Source organism: Henckelia pumila, chromosome 3 (assembly GCF_033568475.1).
Source record: "Henckelia pumila isolate YLH828 chromosome 3, ASM3356847v2, whole genome shotgun sequence".
Taxonomy (NCBI): Eukaryota; Viridiplantae; Streptophyta; class Magnoliopsida; order Lamiales; family Gesneriaceae; genus Henckelia; species Henckelia pumila.
The window spans coordinates 1,682,750-1,706,031 of record NC_133122.1 but is presented as its reverse complement, the minus strand read 5'-3'; the positions used below and the strand labels follow the sequence as shown (position 1 = coordinate 1,706,031).

The 23,282-nt window shown below is 42.9% G+C and overlaps 1 protein-coding gene, 1 non-coding gene and 1 pseudogene across 2 annotated transcripts; 2 read left to right on the top strand and 1 right to left on the bottom strand.

Moving 5' to 3' along the window:
- Positions 1 to 11,229: 11,229 nt before the first annotated feature.
- Positions 11,230 to 11,817, bottom strand: LOC140886495 (uncharacterized). The gene has a single exon (XM_073293088.1). It carries the CDS (start codon positions 11,815 to 11,817, stop codon positions 11,230 to 11,232), a length of 588 nt encoding a protein of 195 aa, XP_073149189.1.
- A 2,720-nt stretch (positions 11,818 to 14,537) lies between these two features.
- LOC140893909 (5.8S ribosomal RNA) lies at positions 14,538 to 14,693 on the top strand. Its single transcript, XR_012153469.1, has one exon. It is a non-coding gene; the product is annotated as a 5.8S ribosomal RNA (ribosomal RNA).
- Positions 14,694 to 14,949: 256 nt separating this feature from the next.
- LOC140893788 (28S ribosomal RNA) overlaps positions 14,950 to 23,282 on the top strand; it is a 12,560-nt pseudogene continuing 4,227 nt past the window's right edge.

The following is a 23,282-nucleotide window of genomic DNA, read 5'->3' as shown; positions in this document are numbered from 1 at the left end:
GTGGTAGAACATGGGGATGTCTATCATGAAACACATCTTATAGTCACTGTATATTCTAAACTGTTCCTAGTCGATTGAGCCGTCCGATAATAAGGATAAGGATCGCTCGAGTTTGAGACTAGCATTTGCGATGCAGAGTACCACGTTTCATTGGTAAGGAACATAGAGATGTTCGAAGCATGCAAATGGATATTCATATGATGAATGATCGAACTACCCTATCCGGACTTTCCAAGTGGTTATCACTTATCGAGTGGATAAAGTCCGCGGTTTTGGTTGTACACCATTAGTCCTTACTACTTGAAACATCATTGAGACTCTATATGCTAGTACTGTTCTTTGAATCGTTTACCGACTCTGTTGGGGTCATCAGGTGTCGGGATTGGGTACAGTTACAACACATATAGGAGTCGATGCTTTGTTGTCAAGGATTCACCACATACTTGCGAGTGTGGATATCCTATGCGATCTGAGGAGATATTAGTGTGACGAATCTCTGGCCAGAGTACATGATGTGATTTAAGAAATAGTTTCTTAGTAGCACATTCGATGTCACTATTTGATCTTCAAGATGTATTGCATAGTTATCAAATCTCGAACGACTCTCGATATACCAATGGTTGTTGATTCGATCGGGATATATGGATGAACGGACCGTACTGTACGCTAACCAAAATCTATTGGTTCTTGTAGGCACTATCAGTGATACCTAGGGAATCATGGGGCGATGTTGCTAGGCGCTCTTACCATGATTCGATGGGCAAGTCGGAAATTGTTGTTCTGAGTCACAAGGAGTTGTGAGCCCACGGCTAGCTATATCCCTGAACCATTGAGGGTCACACAGAGTAATGGATTTTTAATCCCCGTTGAGATAGTTAAATTTAAAGAGTTAAATTTAATGAACAAAGAAGTTGGACTTCTTAATTATGAGTAGAGGAGTGAGATTTCCTAAAATGACATAGGGATGGGCATTTTTGGAAACCACTGAATTCGGATTCAGAAAAATTTATCTTGACTTTAAAAGATGCAGAAATGGTTTCTGTGCACATTGGTGAAATCGGTTTATCAATCGGAGTCATGATGAATTTTATATTAATTTCTGAACATGCGGGCTTTGCTTGTCGGGCTTGAACTTATGACTAATGGGCCCTAAGCTGTTAGCGGCCTACATTATAAATAAGTTATTGCAGTACAAAAATTACACACAACAGGTCACAAATTTTCGAAAAACCTAGTTATTTTCTCTCAGTAGTGGCCGCCCCCTTCCCCCTCTGCTCGGAAAATCCAGTCTGTGAATTTTGAATTGCAGTCTGGTTTAACGGATCAAATTCGTTAATCTCTTCGTAGAAACTTTTGATAGATTTTCTAGTGCAATCTATCAGAGGGATTAAATATCCGTTCGTGGACCTGATTGAAGAACAGTTCGTCCATCAGTTCCAGGGATATACAACAAGAGCAGAGCAATCTGTTGGTGTCCAAAAATCTCGATTCGAGATTAAAGGTAAAAATTTATAATCGTTATTTAATTTTTACACACACACAATTTAATCGTAAGGTTGATACCCATTATGGAATCGTTCCATATAAAATTTTTAAACTTCCGCTGCACCGGGTATCAATCCTGATTGATCTGATCGCCGCGTTCTACAACAGAAGCTTGCATACCTTATGCTCGCTTCCCATGGATGTGTATCCCTCAGGCTGCGTCATATAGATTTCTTCCTTATTGTCTCCATTAAGAAAAGCAGTCTTCACATCCATTTGCCATATCTCATAGTCATACCAAGCAGCTATGGCAATAAGGATTCTTATGGACTTGAACATTGCAACTGGTAAAAAGGTTTCATCATAGTCAACTCCTTGTCTTTGAGTATAACCTTTCGCCACCAATCGCGCCTTGTAGGTCAATACCTTACCATCAGGCCCAAGCTTTCTCTTGTAGATCCATTTACACCCTATTGGAACAATTCCATCGGGAGGATCTACTAAAGACCAAACTTGGTTTGTATGCATCGAATCTATTTCCGACTGCATAGCTTCAAGCCATAAATTTGAATCCGCATCAGAAATTACTTCCTTGAAGTTTCTTGGATCACATCCAACGTCGGGTTCATCTTGATCCCCTTCAAGAAGAAGACCATATCGAATAGGAGGTCTAGAAGTCCTCTCGGATCTTCTAGGTATAGGCGTGTCTATCAATGGTTCCTGAGGTGTAGGATCGTTATTTTGTATTTCGGGTTCTTCTCGAATTTCTTCGAGTTCCATCATCTCGCCTTTCTTATCCAATAAGAACTCCTTCTCCAAGAAGGTGGCATTCCTTGAAACAAACACCTTTGTTTCAGCAGGATGATAGAAATAATATCCGATTGAATTCTTCGGATACCCTACAAAATAACATAAGGTGGATCGACTATCCAACTTATCTCCCACTGTCTGCTTCATGTAAGCAGGACATCCCCAAATCCTCAAGTACGAATACTTAGGAGCTTTGCCATTCCATAACTCGTATGGTGTTTTGTCCACTGCTTTAGTGTGGACGTTGTTCAACAACAATACCGCCGTTTCAAGCACATAGCCCCAAAACTAAGGTGGAAGCTCAGTGAAGCTCATCATGGATCGAACCATGTCCAACAAAGTTCGATTATGACGCTCCGATACACCATTCAGTTGTGGTGTCATAGGAGGAGTCCACTGAGAGAGAATCCCATTCTCTTTCAGATAGTCCAAAAACTCGGTACTTAAGTTCTCCACCTCGATCCGATCGAAGTGCTTTAATACTTTTACCTAGTTTGTTTTCTACTTCAGCCTTGAATTCTTTGAACTTTTCAAATGCTTCAGACTTATATTTCATTAAATATAAATACCCATACCTTGAATAATCATCAGTAAAGGTAATGAAGTAGGTGTGGCCATATTGAGTACCAATTCTAAATGGACCACAAACATCTGTATGGATCAAATCCAACAGATTTTGACTACGCTCAGGTTTCCCCTTAAAAGGAGATTTAGTCATTTTTCCTTTCAGGCAGGACTCACAAGTAGGTAGAGAGTTAATATCAGACATATCAAACATGCCCTCTCCCACTAGCTTGTTCATCCTCCTTGAGGAAATATGACCTAGCCTAGCATGCCAAAGGTTTGCCGGGTTTTGACTTTCGATTTTCCTTTTGTTTGTTATTGCCGGTTTATCAACATAATTTATTGGAACGTCTTTTAGTTTTAAGTTATATAGATCGTTTTCAAGTTGTCCATTTCCAATCAAACATTCATTCTTGTAAATATTGCAAATCCCATTCACAAAATTTCAAGAATAACCATCTCTATCAAGCATAGAAACAGAAATAATGTTTTTAATCAAATCTGGAACAAATAAAACATCTCTCAAAAGTAACTTAAAACCGTTCTGCAAATTTAAATAAACATCTCCCACAGCTTTAGCTTCAACTCTGGAACCATTTCCGAGCCTCAGCTGGGTCTCACCCATTCTAAGCTTGCGACTTCTTGTCATCACCTGCAAATCATTGCAAATGTGAGATCCACATCCGGTATCCAATACCCAAGAAGTAGTATTAAGTGAAACATTTATTTCAATATAGAACATACCCTTCGTAGTTCGCAACTGCTCTAGATATTCCTTGCAGTTACGCTTCCAATGACCGGGCTTCTTGCAGTAATGGAAAACATCCTTGGACTTTTCCATGTTTGAAGCCTTTGTCTTGTACTTCTTCTCGGGTTCGATTTTCTTGTGTGGGGCAGAACATTTCTTACCCTTTGTACTTGGCCCCTTCTTAGCAGAAGAAGAGGAGCCCACCAAGAAAGCCGGTTTATCCTTCTTTAAAGTGGATTCATATGTTACAAGCATATTGACCATCTCTTCAAGGGAGGCCTCTATCTTGTTCATATTGAAATTCACCACAAATCCATCAAACGAAGAAGGAAGAGATAGAAGTAGTAAGTCCACGTTGAGTTCATGCTCCAACACCAAATCAAGGGTTACCAACTTCTGTATGAGCCAAATCACTCGTACCCCATGATCACGGACCAAAGTCCCTTCACGCATGCGACACGTCATTAGCTCTTTTACAGTAGCGAACCTTTCAGCTCTCGATTGAGCCCCAAAAAGTTCCTTGAGTTGTACGTGAATGTCAGCAGCATTCACGGTGTCCTCAAATCGCCTCTGGAGTTCATCAGACATCGAGGCTTGCATATAGCATTTGGCCTTGATATCATGGTCCCACCATGTATCAAGTTTGGCTAACTCTTCCGGACTTATGTCAGCTGGTGCTTCCTTTGGAGGAGATTTTTCTAACACGTAGAGCATCTTCTCCGAAGTCAAGACAATCTTCAACTTACGGAACCATTCCATATAGTTTGCGCCAGTCAATTTATTTTGTTCGAGGATCGAGAAAAGTAGATTACGTGAATTCATCTTTATGAAATATTGAAAAGAAACAGACAAATATCAGTGATTGATCCCTCTGATAGATTGCACTAGAAAATCTATCAGAAGTTTCTACGAAGAGAATTAACGAATTTGATCCGTTAAACAAGACTGTAATTCAAAATTCACAGACTGGATTTTTCCCGAGCAAAGGGGAGGGTGGCGGCCACTGTTAGAGAAAAATACTAGGGTTTTCGAAAAATTGTGACCTGTTGTATCTAATTTCTGTACTGCAATAACTTATTTATAATGTAGGCCGCTAACAGCTTAGGGCCCATTAGTCATAAGTTCAAGCCCGACAAGCAAAGCCCGCATGTTCAGAAATTAATATAAAATTCATCATGACTCCGATTGATAAACCGATTTCACCAATGTGCACAGAAACCATTTCTGCACCTTTTAAAGTCAAGATAAATTTTTCTGAATCCGAATTCAGTGATTTCCAAAAATGTCCTTCCCTATGTCATTTTAGGAAATCTTACTCCTCTACTCTTAAATAAGAAGTCCATTTTCTTTGTTCATTAAATTTAACTCTTTAAATTTAACTATCTCAACGGGGATTAAAAATCCATTACTCTGTGTGACCCTCAATGGTTCAGGGATACAGCTAGCCGTGGGCTCACAACTCCTTGTGACTCGGAACAACGATTTCCTACTTGCCCATCGAATCATGGTAAGAGCGCCTAGCAACATCGCCCCATGATTCCCTAGGTATCACTGATAGTGCCTGCAAGAACCAATAGATTTTGTTTAGCGTACAGTACGGTCCCTTCATCCATATATCCCGATCGAATCAACAACCATTGGTAAATCGAGAGTCGTTCGAGATTTGATAACTATGCAATACATCTTGAAGATCAAATAGTGACATCGCATGTGTTACTAAGAAACCATTTCTTAAAACACATCATGTACTCTGGCCAGAGATTCGTCACACTAATATCTCCTCAGATCGCATAGGATATCCACACTCGCAAGTATGTGGTGAATCCTTGACAACAAAGCATCGACTCCTATATGTGTTGTAACTGTACCCAATCCCGACACCTGATGACCCCAATAGAGTCGGTAAACGATTCAAAGCACAGTACTATCATATAAAGTCTCAATGATGTTTCAAGTAGTAAGGACTAATGGTTTACAACCAAAACCGTGGACTTTATCCACTCGATAAGTGATAACCACTTGGAAAGTCCGGATAGGGTAGTTCGATCATTCATCATATGAATATCCATTTGCATGCTTCGAACATCTCTATGTTCCCTACCAATGAAACGTGGTACTCTGCATCGCAAATGCTAGTCTCAAACTCGAGCGATCCTTATCCTTATTATCGGACGGCTCAATCGACTAGGAACAGTTTAGAATATACAGTGACTATAAGATGTGTTTCATGATAGACATCCCCATGTTCTACCACATCTTACATGCACTATAGTATATTCAAGGTCTTTATCAAAACAACAATAGTATATCACAATATAACAATATGAAGAAAGATAAAGTCATTGCCATTAATAAAAGTGTAAATTATATTAAACAAAAGATTGTTTATACAAAGAGTCATCAAAGCCCTTAGCCACAAGTTGGCTCACCGGGCACCCACTCTTTCACCTCCGAGTGTGAGGAGAATTTCTGTGAGCTTCGACGGCGGTTGACTTCTGCGCCGGTGTTGGCATTATCGTCAGGATCTGGAGGGTATGTAGTTTACACGGATGCTTCTCTTCAGGGGTTAGGGTGTGTCCTGACTCAGAATGGGCATGTGATCGCATACGCTTCTAGACAGCTGAAGCTTCACGAGGACAACTACCCAGTCCATGATTTGGAATTGGTAGCCATTGTGTTCGCTTTGAGGATCTGGCGTCATTATCTGTATGGCAAGAAATTTGAGATCTTCACCGACCATAAAAGTCTCAAGTATTTGTTCACTCAGGTGGAGTTGAACATGAGGCAGAGACGTTGGATGGACTTGCTTAAGGACTATGATTGCGAGATTAAGTACCATCCGAGAGCTGCTAATCTCACCGCAGATGCTTTGAGTCGCAAGGTGAGACTATCCGCACTTCAGACTTGTTCGATGTCTAGTGCGATCAGTGACTGTTGTACTTTAGGTTATACCTTCAAGCATAAGAAAGGTATGCAGAGTATCCAGATGTTTGCGATATTATCTAAGCCATCCTTGTATTCGCGGATCCGAGATGCTCAGATGTCTGATTCGAAGACCCAGCATTTAGCTCGTCTAGCTAACGAGGGTAGCTCGTCTGGATTTCATTATCAGTCAGATGGCTTTCTGTGTTTGTCTGGTAGGCTTGCGATTCCGCAGGATGAAGAGTTGCGAAAGGAGATTTTGTCTCAGGCACATCGCACTAAGTTGAGTATTCATCCTGGGAGCAACAAGATGTACAAGGATCTACGTACTCATTTCTGGTGGAAGGGAATGAAACGCAGTGTTTATCAGTTTGTTTCGAGATGTTTGGTGTGTCAACAGGTCAAAGCAAAGCACCGACAACCTGGAGGATTGCTTCACAGTCTGCCTATTCCTGAATGGAAATGGGAGTTTATCACAATGGACTTTGTGACCCATTTGCCGGTATCCCCGAGGAACTGTGATGCTATATGGGTTGTGGTGGACCGACTCACCAAGTCAGCGCATTTCATTGCCTATAGCCGAGAGTAATATGTGGATCGCATGGCACGGATGTACATTCAGGAGATCGTCCGACTTCATGGAGTGCCTGTGAGCATTGTCAGCGATCGGGACCCCAGGTTTACTTCTAAATTCTGGGGGAGTGTTCAGCGTGCGATGGGTACTACTCTCAGTTTGAGTACATCCTATCATCCGGAGACTGGTGGTCAGTCAGAGCGCACTATCCGTACTTTAGAGGATATTCTTAGAGCGTGCGTCATGGATTTTGGTTCAGCCTGGCAGGATCATTTGCCGTTGATCGAGTTCGCTTACAACAACAGCTATCATACTAGTATTAGGATGACACCTTTTGAGGCGTTGTATGGGCGACGTTGTCGTACTCCACTCTTCTGGGAAGAAGTGGGGGAGAGACAGGCTGAGGGACCGGAGTTTATCCAGCAGGCGATAGACATTGTTGATCAAATCAAGAAACGGATTAAGACTGCACAGGATCGTCAGGCCAGCTATGCTAATATCAAGCGTAGGCCTTTGCAGTTCGAGGTCGGGGAAAAAGTGTTTCTGAGAGTGTCACCTTTCCGCAAGATTCTCAGATTTGGCCTTAAGGGCAAGTTGTCTCCCAGATTTATCGGTCCGTTTGAGATCTTGGAGAGTATTGGCGATTTGGCTTATCGACTAGCTTTGCCACCGCATCTATCCAGTATTCACGACGTGTTCCATGTATCTCTGTTGCGACGGTATGTGGTGGATGAATCTCATATTCTGCAGCGGTCTGAGGTTCAGGTAGACAAGGATTTGACTTATGTTGAGAAACCTCTTCGTATCCTGGATTATAAGGATAAGGTTTTACGGAACAAAGTCATTCCTTTGCTTTTAGTTCAATGGCAGCGCCGAGGCACTGAGGAAGCTACTTGGGAGCTCGAAGACAGGATGCGTAAAGACCATCCTGAGTTGTTTTGATTTCATTCTTTAAGTTGTATTCAGTTGCAAACTATGTAAACGTTTGATTTGAAATAAAGAATGTTTCTGATTTTTGTATTTTGCATTCGGTACTTAAGATCTGATTTCGAGGACGAAATATCTTAAGTGGGGGAGAATGTAGTAGCCCGTACCCTAATTGATTAATTAAAGGATTAATGCTAATTAATTTAATTGGGTATCGGACGGATCGGAAGCTCCGAAGGCACGATCGGAAGCTCCGAACAGGATCGGAAGCTCCGATGAGCGATCAGAGGCACCGATGATATTACGTCAGGCATGACGTGTGGTTGGATCGGAAGCTCCGATCACCCCTATCCAAAGTCATCAAGTGATATTTTGACAAGTGGTAGATCAGGATCTTCGGAAGATCCGATGACAGGATCGGACGTTCCGATCGAGGTTCGGACGTTGCGATCAAGGATCGGAAGTTCCGATCGTTGTCTATAAATAGAAGGCCGAGGCTTCACTTTCATTTGCCAATTCCGAGTTCTCCTTTCCATTCTAGTCCTTTTGGAGCTGTTCTAGTCTTCTTAGGCTTGGTCCAGAGGTCGGCGAGGCGTTCGGTAGTCATAGCGGAGTTGTGCCCAAGTTCTGGAGGAATCGACATCAAAGGGCTAACGACGGACGAAGGTATAGCTTTTGCTTCCTATAAATATTTAGGAGTATGCAATAGCTTAGTTAAGGATTTTAGAGCACTTTAATGATAGTAGTATCATTTGGCAGTGTAGAGAAGACTATAGGCGTGGACCTAGAGTTGGTAGAGCTTGCACTGTTTTGAGGTACGGAAGTACTGTTCGAGATATCCTGACTGAGTATGCATGTATTATGTGACTGCATGATTTATATGTCATGATATTATGCTGCATTCATTTGCATCTTGCTGTATCTCTTTCGAGATGTCAGTTAGTAGGGTTGTACCCTATCCTGTTAGTGGATGGACTTCCATCGATTTGGGTCCGGTGTATCCACGGTTATCTCGGTATGGGAGCCACCTCCTGAAGCGACGGCACAGCGTGCTACATGCCAGGGTCCGGTCTGTCTCTGTTATCTGATCCATGACCTCGAGTCTATAGGGAGTTCACTTTGCATGCATGTATACTCATAATCTCGTACTGAGCGTTTTATGCTTACGTCTCGTACTCTGTATTTTCTGGACACCCTATTCCATGGGGCAGGTTTGCGATTGGACAAGGAGGGTGGATCCAGAAGGGGCTAGTCAGTGGTTGGCCAGGTGGAACTTCGCTTAGGTTTTATTACTGTTGTTTGGGTTTATACAGCTATTCGATTTGGTTGTATATTATTTGGATTAATTACAGATTCCTTTACTTGGGATTGTATATTATTTATGGTTTCCGCAGTTTCATTCTGATATCTGTTTAATTAAGTTAATTGCATGCATAAATTCTGTTTAGTAGGTGATCTGGGTAAGGGTCACTACAGATAGAGTATTTCTTGTCCAAGAGGCTATTTTCTTTGCAATCCCATCAACCAAACCACTATAATCTCCTTCCCTAATTCTGCTAGCGGCAAGAGGGATACCAAGGTACCTAAAAGGGAAGGATCCAATCTGGTATCCACTTAGCCGAATGATTTCACTACGCGCTGGCTCTTTGACAGCTGCCATGAATAGATTGGATTTCATTGCATTAGCACGGAGGCTAGCCATCTTCCCAAACTTACTAACACAATCCAGGATTATTTTTACACTTGGGACATCACCCTTCGACAGAATCAGCAAATCATCAGCATACACCAAGTGGGTGATGTTAAAGTGATCACACCTAGAGAGCATTTCCATGCACAACACAAAGAGGAATGGGGACAAAGGATCTCCCTGACGGAGGCCTCTGGCACCTTTGAAGAATCCAAACAATTGTCCACCTAGTGAGATGGAGTAGGAGGTAGATCTCACACATTCCATGATCCAAGCAATAAACGGAGGAGGAAAATTGAGGAAGCACAAAGTATCCCGTAGGAATTCCCAGTGAACCGTATCATATGCTTTTTGGAGGTCTATCTTTAAGATGCAACGGGGAGAGCCTCTCTTTCTAGCATAATGTTTCAGCATTTCTTGGGCCATGTGAATGTTTTCCACAATTGACCTACCTGGAACAAATGCTGCTTGAGCTTGACTAATCAAAGGCTCAATCACATCCACTAATCTATTAGTCAGAATCTTGGCAATGATTTTATAGAACACTGTACAACACGATATTGGCCTGAATTCATTGACTGTAGTGGCATGGTCTGACTTTGGCACCAGCGCAATGGAAGCGTGGTTCCACTGTTTGAGTAACTTACCACTCCTAAAGAATTCCAGGACAGACGCAATAACATCACCTTCAACAGTGGACCAAGCCTTCTTAAAGAAAGCAACCCCGAAGCCATCTGGGCCAGGAGCTTTGTCATCCTCAATGTTGAACAGAGCACTCTTGACTTCCTCCACACTCACATCTCTAATTAATCCCTCCCAGCTGGCCTCCTTCACCTTCGGACCACGCGCGACAAGGGAAGTATCCAGGGTATCTCTCTCCAAACTCAAGCCCAACAAGGCCCGATAGAAATTCACAAATTCATCCGTTAATTCATTTTGATCCATGGATGTGGAACCATCTCTGAGAGTGAGGGCCACAATCTTATTTCTCTTGATGTTCCTTTTTATCATACCATGGAAGAATTTGGAGCATCTATCACTATGTTTGAGATACTCACATTTGGCCTTTTGGGAGAGAAACAAGCGCTCCGCTTCAAGAAGGAATTCTGCTTTTCTCCTAAGAGCCACAATTGAGTTGTCTATAACTCCAGAGTTAAGGGCAATATATTGGGCCTCTGCAAGATCCTCACTCGCACGCTTTGCTCGACTAGAAATATGACTGAAATGACGCTCATTAAGCTGTTTCAGCACTATTTTCATCCCATGTAGCTATTTCTTGAGGAGGAATTGTGCTGTGCCACCCCCACTAAACCACCAGTTGCTCCTGACTAACTGTAGAAATTCTGGGTGGGTAGCCCACATATTGAAGAATTTAAAAGGTGTTGCACGACGAGTGCTATCCCTGAAGATGGAAACCACACAACAAGTATGGTCCGAAAAGCAACCCGGTGCCACAAAGTCAGCAAATACATCCAAATTCGATTCACTCCAATGATGATTGACCATAACTCAATCAAGCTTAGAAGAAGCATCCAGGCTAAACCAAGTGTAGCAGCAACCAACATGATTCACATCTGAAAGCTCCAACCGATTGATACAATTTCTCATATCTGCCATATCTCTCGGGACGATAGGAATGCCCCCCATATTCTCATGAGGGTATCTCACGCAGTTAAAGTCCCCTAACATGATCCAGGGGAGGGAAATATTCTCCCCATGGTTGATCAGAAAATCCCAAAGAGGCCTCCTAGCCACCACCGAATTCCTGCCATATATGAAAGAAGCTAAAAAGACTCTCTGAGAATAAAGGCACACAACTGAGACATGAATAACTTGATCAGACATACCAAGAATATCTAGCCTCACTTCCTCACTATCCCACATAACAAGGATACGACTGTTCGTGCACAAATGAAAGTTGTGCATGAAAGACATACCAGGGAATTTGGTATCCATCATTCTATCCACAAGATTAAAATTAACCTTTACTTCAAGTAACCCAAGGACGCTCAAGTTGTATTTTTTCAATACTCCTTGAACGTGCCTTTGTTTGAGGGGTTTATTGAAACCCCTCATGTTCCAACTAGCAATCTTCATGGTTGGTAAGAGACGACCTTAAGTCGCCTAGCCCTGATTTGTGCTTGGTTCAGTAGAAAGGACTTCGCTGTCATATTGGGAATCCATGTCCTAGGGTCCACCTCAATGTACTCAGTTAAGCTAGAGCTCGATCCTCCCGAGTTGCTAGGTCTCGACAACCGCTTAAGGTACTTGAGTTTCTTTTTCGTTTGTTTACTAACCACTTTTTCAAAGACTTCCACTACAAACTTTTCTTCCCCATTACTTCCCGGAATTTCTAACACAATGCCCTCATCTTCGGGCTCTTCCTCATCTTGCACAAGGGGTGGGCTATTATCAATGTCTAATCCATTATCCCCCGTGCCTTCACAAGCACCTTGGTCCTTGCCTAATGCTTCCTTACTCGGTCCACGGCCACCACCTGCAGGGCCACGGCCACCTCCTGCAGGGCCTCGGCCACGCCCTCTACCCCAAGGGGCACCACGCCAACCACCTCCCCCATGGCCTCCACCCCTAGGCCTACTCCGATCACGTTGCCCAGGCCCTCTAGATTTGCTACGAGGCTTAGTTAGGTCATCGCCATTTTGGTTCTTGGTGTGGGCAGCCCCTACGGGTGCTACTTCAACATTAGGGTTCTCAAACCATCGGCATTGCTCAAAAGAATGCCCCAGAGAATTACAGTTAGCACAATATTTCGGTTCTGTCTCATAAACAAATCTCAAGTTTGTCTTAATGCCATTAGGGAGTAGGAGAGGGTACTCATAAACTCTTGGTAGTGAGGAGTCCATCTCTATCAATAATCTAGCAAATAAGCTTTTGCCTTTAGACATCGTGAGGACATCCGTATGGATTGGTTTGCCAAGGACCGAGGCAATCTTGCAAAGTGCTTTGGCTGTCCAACAATCAGCAGGGAGTCCGTGTATTTGGACCCAAGAAGGCAACATTAACATATCCTCAACCCGGAAGAGGAAGCACGGGGGTAATTCTTTAAGGAACAAGTGCCTCCCATAAACGAGATATGGGCCACCCTCTAGCACCCTCTTTTTCTCTTCATCAGTATGGAAAAAGAACATAATCCATCCACTATCATGTAATTCAAATCTGGCTTTGCAGCCCCATTGTTTGATAATTTCCTTGACCACATACCCCTTAAGCTTCCTCCCAACCACGCATCCAACTAAGCAAGGTCCAAGGCTCCTTACATTATCGATTTCATCGAAAGAGAGAGAGATTTTCCCATCCGTGGGCTGTACATACTTCAAGAGACAGTTTTCTTCCGGCAAACGATTATCTTGGAATAAACTAGCATAAGTATTATCTGGATTTTTGGCAATGAAACTTGTCATTAATTCTTGAGCTCTCGGTTTTTCCAGTCCACTCGAAGGGGCCTCATTATTCAATGAATGTTGCATATTCTCGGAGCTCATAGTTAGGCACACGGCTGCCTCACAGGCCAACCCACGCCCCTAAACTCCAATCACAAGAACAACACACGAGATGGGAGAGGCACACACAACAGAAACAGTAGGGATAAGCCAAATACCTCGAAGAGTGTTAATAAACCAGGCACAATGAGAGAATGCTATGTAGACAAATAAGCAGGGCAATGGTATACGCACTGCCCTGATCACCAAGTGCAGAGATGTGCAGCGAGTGCAAGCAACTTCAAGTCACACTTGTGATATCAGCCAAGTTTCACTAAAGCCTCAACCAAGTGCTCGGACCTCTGAATGCCAAGCCTCGAAGAGTGTCAATAAACCAAGCACAATGAAAGATTGCTATGTAGATAGTGTGAGGCCCAATGAGACAGGAAGAAATCCATGATCCTATTACAAGTGAAGGGCAATCACTAGAACAACAACAAGTGGGCGATAGTAAGAGGCCCACAAATATAGCGCCCAAAGGATAGCAAACTCGAGCCCAGCAGTAAGGGAGAGCACCTATCAAGAACAAAACCAATACGTCAAGCTAACTAGTGCAAGAACTCGGGCCAAGAACACCCAAAAGTGGCCAAGAATATGGCCAAATTCTAACACAGGGCAGGGACGTATTCCTAATGCAAGAGAAGTGCAAACTCAGCCCATTGAAAATAAGTACAAAGAGGAATTGAGCAGGGACAAGCGAAGAACTAAACCACTATCACTAAACTAGAAATGAAAGAGACTAACTCCCTGAGTCAGACAATAGCACAAACACTTGATGTGCGTAAGGAAGCAACACAACCAAGAAGCAGGGAAAGTGCTATCACACTGCCAACAGGAGAATGAGCCCGATCATATAGCTCAGGGAAACAATTAAAATCCATAGAAATTCGAAAACCAAGAAAACCCCAGAAAGTCATCAGCTCGCATTGACTACGTCCCTGTCCTTTGTACACACCGCCCGTCGCTCCTACCGATTGAATGGTCCGGTGAAGTGTTCGGATCGGTCCGACGTGGGCGGTTTGCTGCCCGCGACGTAGCGAGAAGTCCACTGAACCTTATCATTTAGAGGAAGGAGAAGTCGTAACAAGGTTTCCGTAGGTGAACCTGCAGAAGGATCATTGTCGAAACCTGCAAAGCAGACCAGCAAACATGTTTAAATACGCTGCTTCCTCGAGACCCCAAGCATGCCGCGAAGCCGCTTGGGTGAACCTAACCTCTCGGCGCGGAAAGCGCCAAGGAAAACCGTAATTGCTACTCTCCGTCCGCGGTGCCCAGGACGTGATGAGGAGGCACCTATCGAATAGATAATAATACAACGACTCTCGGCAATGGATATCTCAGCTCTCGCATCGATGAAGAACGTAGCGAAATGTGATACTTGGTGTGAATTGAAGAATCCCATGAACCATCGAGTCTTTGAACGCAAGTTGTGCCAGAAGCCATCAGGTTAAGGGCACGTCTGCCTGGGCGTCACGCATCTCGTCGCCCCCAGCGTCTCCCCCCGGGCTAGAAAAGTGCCGGGCGGGCTGATGCGTCCATCCGAAGGAGGGGCGAAAACTGGCCTCCCGTTATCCTTGCGTAGCGGCCGGCCCAAAATAGGATGTCGTGTCAATGCATGTCACACGATACTTGGTGGTTGTATTCCTCGACTCGCAAACTATCGTGTGGTATTGCATCGGGCCACAAATGCGACCCAACGGCGCACTTGATTTGTTTTGCCCCACGATTGCGACCCTAGGTCAGGCGGGATCACCCGCTGAGTTTAAGCATATCAATAAGCGGAGGAAAAGAAACTTACAAGGATTCCCCTAGTAACGGCGAGCGAACCGGGAATATCCCAACTTGAGAATCAGGCGACAATGTCGTCCGAATTGTAGTCTGGAGAAGCGTCCTCAGCGGCGGACCGGGCCCAAGTACCCTGGAAAGGGGCGCCAGAGAGGGTGAGAGCCCCATCGTGCCCGGACCCTGTCGCACCACGAGGCACTGTTGGCGAGTCATGTTGTTTGGGAATGCAGCCCCAATCGGGCGGTAAATTCCGTCCAAGGCTAAATACGGGCGAGAGACTGATAGCGAACAAGTACCGCGAGGGAAATATGAAAAGGACTTTGAAAAGAGAGTCAAAGAGTGCTTGAAATTGTCGGGAGGGAAGCGGATGGGGACCCGCGATGCGACCCGGTTGTTGGAAAACTGGCGAGTTCCCAGACCAATTACGATTGATACCCGGTGCAGCGGAAGTTTAAAAATTTTTCATGGAACGTTTCCATGGTATGGGTATCAACCGTTCATCGATTGAATTACGTGTGTGTAAAATTTAAATAACAATTAAATAAATTTTACCTCAAATCTCGCAACGAGATTAATGGACACCAACAGAACAATTCTGCTCTTGTTGTCTCTCCCTGGAACCGATGAACGCCTTCAATCAGGTCCACGAACAGAGGTTTAATCCCTCTGATAGATTGCACTAGAAAATCTATCAGAAGTTTTCTGCGAAGAGAATACACGAATTTGATTCGTTATTCCTTACTGCGATTCAAAATCACAGACCGGAATTTCTCAGACAGAGAGAGAGGGGGGGCGACGGCCAAGCTTGAGAGAGGGGCTAGGGTTTCGATTTTTTTCTCTCAAAATTATGAGCTATCGTGTGTAATTTCTGTACTGAAATAACTTATTTATAATGCAGGCCACTAACACCTTAGGGCCCATTAGTCATAAGCTGGGGCCCGACAAGCAAAGCCCGCTCGTTCAGAAATTAATATAAAATTCATCGTGACTCCGATTGATGAAACGATTTCACCAATGTGCACAGAAACCATTTCTGCACGTTTTAAAGTCAAAATAAATTTTCCTGAATCCGAATTCAGTGGTTTCCAAAAATGTCCATCCCTATGTCATTTTAGGAAATCCTACTCCCTTACTCTTATTTAAGAAGTCCAACTCCTTAGTTCATTAAATTTAACTCTTTAAATTTAACTATCTCAACGGGGATTAAAACTCCATTACACTGTGTGACCCTCAATGGTTCAGGGATACAGCTAGCCGTGGGCTCACAACTCCTTGTGACTCGGAACAACACTTTCCGACTTGCCCAACGAATCATGGTAAAGCGCCTAGCAACATCGCCCCATGATTCCCTAGGTATCACTGATAGTGCCTACAAGAACCAGTAGATTTTGGTTAGCGTACAGTACGGTCCCTTCATCCAAATATCCCGATCGAATCAACAACCATTGGTATATCGAGAGTCGCTCAAGATTCGATAACTATGCAATGCATCTTGAAGATCAAATTAGTGACATCGCATGTGCTACTAAGAAACCATTTCTTAAATCACATCAAGTACTCTGGCCAGAGATTTGTCACACTAATATCTCCTCAGATCGCATAGGATATCCACACTCGCAAGTATGTGGTGAATCCTTGACAACAATGCATTGACTCCTATATGTGTCGTAACTGTACCCAATCTCGACACCTGATGACCCCCTCAGAGTCGGTAAACGAGTCAAAGCACAGTACTAGCATATAGAGTCTCCATGATGTTTCAAGTCGTAAGGACTAATGGTGTACAACCAAAACCGCGGACTTTATCCACTCGATAAGTGATAACCACTTGGAAAGTCCGGATAGGGTAGTTCGACTATTCATCCTATGAATATCCATTTGCATGCTTCGAACATCTCCATGTTCCCTACCAATGAAACGTGGTACTCCGCATCGCAAATGCTAGTCTCAAACTCGAGCGATCCTTATCCTTATTATCGGACGGCTCAATCGACTAGGAACGGTTTTAGAATATACAGTGACTATAAGATGTATTTCATGATAGACATCTCCATGTTCTACCACATCTTACATACACTATAGTATATTCAAGGTCTTTATCAAAACAACAATAGTATATCACAATATAACAATATGAAGTAATATAAAGTCATTGCCATAAAAGTGTAAATAATATTAAAAAAAAGATTGTTTATACAAAGAGTCAACAAAGCCCATAGCCACACAGTTGGCTCACTGGGCACCCACTCTTACAATCTCCCACTTGCCCTATAGCCAACTAGTCATACTACGTAGACCCATTGCTTCGCGATGTTTGTCAAACAATGGTCCTGGCAAAGGCTTAGTAAGTGGATCAGCGATATTGTCTGCAGAGGCCACTCGTTCGACACTGATGTCTCCTCTTTCCACAATCTCCCGGATTATGTGGTATTTCCTCAGTACGTGTTTGGATCTTTGATGAGACCTTGGTTCCTTTGCTTGAGCAACGGCACCCGTGTTGTCGCAGTACACCGGGACTGGACCAACAAATTCAGGAATGACGCCCAACTCTTGGACGAAATTCCTCATCCAAACGGCCTCTTTAGCAGCAGCTGATGCTGCAATGTATTCAGCCTCAGTGGTGGAATCCGCTGTGGTGTCCTGCTTGGAACTCTTCCAAGAGACAGCACCACCATTGAGCATGAACACAAATCCAGAGGTTGACTTCGAGTCATCCACATCACTTTGGAAGCTAGAGTCGGTATAGCCTTCCAGTTTGAGTTCTCGTCCTCCATAAACCATGAACATATTCTTAGTCCTTCGCAAGTACTTAAGAATGTCCTTCACGGCTTTCCAATGCATCTGACCAGGATTAGACTGATATCTGCTCGTGACACTCAGAGCAAATGCTACATCCGGTCTGGTAGATATCATCCCATACTTGATACTACCTATAGCTGACGCATATGGTACATGTGTCATATTCTCTATCTCTGCATCAGTCTTGGGACACATAGACTTGGATAGAGAAACTCCATGACACATGGGTAGATGTCCTCTCTTGGACCCATCCATTGAAAACCGTTTCAATATGGTATCGATGTAGGTTGATTGAGTGAGTCCTATCATTCTCTTAGATCTATCCCTATAGATCAGTATCCCAAGAATGTAGGATGCCTCACCCAAATCCTTCATCGAAAATCTACCTGATAACCATATCTTTGTTGACTGCAACATCCCTACATCATTCCCAATGAGTAGGATGTCATCAACATAAAGTACTAAGAATGTCACCGCATCCTTAAATACTTTCTTGTACACGCAAGGTTCCTCCGGGTTCTTGATGAAACCAAAGTCTTTAATTGTTTCATCAAATTTCTGGTTCCAACTTCTTGATGCTTGTTTTAGACCATAAATTGATCTCTGAAGCTTGCATACCTTATGCTCGCTTCCCATGGATGTGTACCCCTCAGGCTGCTTCATATAGATTTCTTCCTTAATGTCTCCATTAAGAAAAGCAGTCTTCACATCCATTTGCCATATCTCATAGTCATACCATGCAGCTATGGCAATAAGGATTCTTATGGACTTGAACATTGCAACTGGTGAAAAGGTTTCGTCATAGTCAACTCCTTGCCTTTGAGTATAACCTTTCGCCACCAATCGCGCCTTGTAGGTCAATACCTTACCATCAGGCCCAAGCTTTCTTTTGTAGATCCATTTACACCCTATTGGAACAATTCCATCGGGAGGATCCACTAAAGACCAGACTTGGTTAGTATGCATCGAATCCAATTCTGACTGCATAGCTTCAAGCCATAAATTCGAATCCGCATCAGAAATTGCTTCCTTGAAGCTTCTTGGATCACATCCAATGTCGGGTTCATCTTGACCCTCTTCAAGAAGAAGACCATATCGAACTGGAGGTCTAGAAGTCCTCTCGGATCTTCTAGGTGCAGGCGTGTCCAGCAATGGTTCCTGAGGTGTGGGATCGTTATTTTGTATTTCGGGTTCTTCTCGAACTTCTTCGAGTTCCATCATCTCGCCTTTCTTATCCAATAAGAACTCCTTCTCCAAGAAGGTGGCATTCCGTGAAACAAACACTTTTGTTTCAGCAGGATAATAGAAATAATATCCGATTGAATTCTTCGGATACCCCACAAAATAACACAAGCTGGATCGACTATCCAACTTATCTCCCACTGTCCGCTTCACGTAAGCAGGACATCCCCAAATCCTCAAGTATGAATACTTAGGAGCTTTGCCATTCCATAACTCGTATGGTGTTTTGTCCACTGCTTTAGTGTGGACGTTATTCAACAACAATACCGCCGTTTCAAGCGCATAGCCCCAAAACGACGGTGGAAGCTCAGTGAAGCTCATCATGGATCGAACCATGTCCAACAAAGTTCGATTACGACGCTCCGATACACCATTAAGCTGTGGTGTCATAGGAGGAGTCCACTGAGAGAGAATCCCATTTTCTTTTAGATAGTCCAAAAACTCGGTACTCAAGTATTCTCCACCTCGATCCGATCGAAGTGCTTTAATACTTTTACCTAGCTTGTTTTCTACTTCAGCCCTGAATTCTTTGAACTTTTCAAATGCTTCAGACTTATATTTCATTAAATATAAATACCCATACCTTGAATAATCATCAGTAAAGGTAATGAAGTAGGTGTGGCCATGTTGAGTCCCTACTCTAAATGGACCACAAACATCTGTATGGATCAAATCCAACAGATTCTGACTACGCTCAGGTTTCCCCTTAAAAGGAGATTTAGTCATTTTTCCTTTTAGGCAGGATTCACAAGTAGGTAGAGAGTTAATATCAGACATATCAAACATGCCCTCTCCCACTAGCTTGTTCATCCTCCTTGAGGAAATATGACCTAGTCTAGCGTGCCAAAGGTTTGCCGGGTTTTGACTATCGATTTTCCTTTTGTTTGTTGTCGCCGGTTTGTCAATACAATTCACTGGAACGTCTTTTAGTTTTAAATTGTATAGATCGTTTTCAAGTTGTCCATTTCCAATTAAACATTCATTCTTGTAAATATTGCAAATCCCATTCACAAAATTACAAGAATAACCATCTCTATCAAGCATAGAAATAGAAATAATGTTTTTAATTAAATCTGGCACAAATAAAACATCTCTCAACAATAATTTAAAACCGTTCTGCAAAAATGTCTCCTATAGCTTTGGATTTATTTCTGGAACCATTCCCGAGCCTTGACTGGGTCTCACCCATCCTTAGCCTATTACTTCTTGTCATCATTTGCAACTCATTGCAAATATGATATCTACATCTGGTATCCAATACCCAAGAAGTAGTATTAAGAAAAACATTTTAATGTAAAACATACCCTTTGCAGTTCGCAACTGCTTGAGGTATTCCTTGCAGTTACGTTTCCAATGACCGGGTTTCTTGCAATGATGGCAAACTTGTTTAGACTTGTCCAATTTTGCATGTAACATTTGGCCTTGAGATCATGGTCCAACCATTTCTCTAGTTCGGCCAACCTTTCGGCAGTTACATCAGCCGGGACTGTTTTCGGAGAAGCCTTTTCTAACACTTAGAAAATCCTTTCCGAACTTAGGACAATCTTAACTTATGGAATCATTCTGTATTGTTTGCGTCAATAAGTTTGTTTTGTTGGAGAACAGAAACATGTGGATTACTGATATAAAACAGACAATTATCGATGATTGTTTAAATAATTTACTAAGACATAAAATAGGCGAATTTAATTTTATGAATCTCACTCCCACTATTTTAACGATTTCACCACCCTCTAGTGAAAACGGGAAACTTTTTCCTTAGTGAGAACATGGAGTCCAATTGACAAACTTATGGTCCCGAATAATATCAGCCAACCATAATTCTCAAAAGGTAGAGCCCAATTGCTTCCAAAGCAACCCCCATGTATTTACCTCATGTCCAATAAGGGCCCAATAATATGACGCCGTTTAAAGTGACATGTCAAGATGACCCATCAATCTTAAGTTGTGATGGACGGTCGCCATGTGGATCCCCCAATAATATGAGCCGATCCCATGGGAGTTCCACCCAACTTACAACATTTGTCGATCCAATGTACAGCTTTCCGACGGACGGGCCCCCCCAATAATATGAGCCGGACCGTATCCGCGGGTAGCATCACATACATTGACCGTTGATGGAAGGTAGGAACATTTAAACAATATTTAAATTTCCTTTATTTATCTTGATATAAATTTTAAATCATATTTAAAATGAGGGATTTTATTTATAAAAATATTTGTCTCATCATATTTAATTTATTGCATGCATTGCCGGATTCACGCAATTTATGTCTAAACATGCATACAATCATAATATCACATATTATATAGGATGATCGATTCCATTTCTAATTGACCCGTGGTTGCCAATCACGGGTCTTAGTCCAATCCTAGGTAATATGCAGTATGCAAATGCAATCCTATTACATATGCTTCCAATTTACATTTCTTCAGTCTTCATTGTCTGCTGGGCCCACCATCTTCAAATCTTGATCTCCCACTAAATCTAATGTATTTACAATTAAATAACAATGACAAGTAGGGGATACATTTTTAGGGGGTGGGAACGGGCTATAAACCAAGCCCACTTTTATTACATATGACATTCATATCGGGCCATAAACCAGGCCCATTAATAAAACCAACAACAATAAAGACAAAATGTAAATTCCTAACATACACCTACAAAATTGGTCATGGCAATCGATCATCCTTATCCAATAACATTTAATTCAAAATTAATTTATTGGATAACATGCTGTGGCAATTCAAATTTAAACAAGATAAAATCATATTTTATATATAAAATCACATTTCACATATAAAATCATATTTTATCTCCATATCAAATAAAATCATATTTTATCTATAAAATCCAATTTTACAAATAAAATCATATTTTATCTAATATATCATAAGATCATATCTTATCATCAATTGTACCAAAATAATTGATTTCAAAATTCAATTTACGGATAAAATATTAAAATTTTCCAAAAATTCAAATTTATCCAAAATCAATTTTAAAATTTACGGACTCGAACAATTCGATCCGAAATCTCGTGAACCAATCAAAAACAATTTTTGACCGGACCAAAAATAAAATTTTAAATATTAAAATTAATAAAAATATTAAAAATTAATTTTTCCCGCGGGCCACCCGGGACACTCCCGGGTTGGCCCGCACCCGGGGCGCGGGCCGGGGGCAGCCCGGCTGCCCCCTTAGGGCAGCGCCTGGCGCCGCCCCTGGGCGGCGCCGTGCGCTGCCCTGGGCGGCGCCGAGCGCCGCCCTGCGCAGCGCCTGGCGCTGCGCTGGGCGGCGCCGAGCGCCGCCCCTGGGCAGCGCCGAGCGCTGCCCTGCGCAGCGCCCAGCGCTGCGCTGGGCAGCGCACAGCGCTGCCCTGGGCGGCGCCGTGCGCCGCCCTGGGCGGCGACGGTCGCCGCCTTGGGTGGCGCCGTGCGCCCCCTTTGGGCGGCGCCGTGCGCCGCCCGGGGCAGCAACAATTGCTGCCCCACCGGGCAGCGATCCAATCGCTGCCCGGGTTTTGCCCCGAAAAAAATTTTTTTTATTAAAAATATTTATTTATTTTGTTTCATAAACCGAGACTCAAAAATTTTGTACAATTGATTATTCAATCGATTGATCTGAGCAACCTGGCTCTGATACCACTGTTGGAAAACTGGCGAGTTCCCAGACCAATTACGATTGATACCCGGTGCAGCGGAAGTTTAAAAATTTTTCATGGAACGTTTCCATGGTATGGGTATCAACCGTTCATCGATTGAATTACGTGTGTGTAAAATTTAAATAACAATTAAATAAATTTTACCTCAAATCTCGCAACGAGATTAATGGACACCAACAGAACAATTCTGCTCTTGTTGTCTCTCCCTGGAACCGATGAACGCCTTCAATCAGGTCCACGAACAGAGGTTTAATCCCTCTGATAGATTGCACTAGAAAATCTATCAGAAGTTTTCTGCGAAGAGAATACACGAATTTGATTCGTTATTCCTTACTGCGATTCAAAATCACAGACCGGAATTTCTCAGACAGAGAGAGAGGGGGGGCGACGGCCAAGCTTGAGAGAGGGGCTAGGGTTTCGATTTTTTTCTCTCAAAATTATGAGCTATCGTGTGTAATTTCTGTACTGAAATAACTTATTTATAATGCAGGCCACTAACACCTTAGGGCCCATTAGTCATAAGCTGGGGCCCGACAAGCAAAGCCCGCTCGTTCAGAAATTAATATAA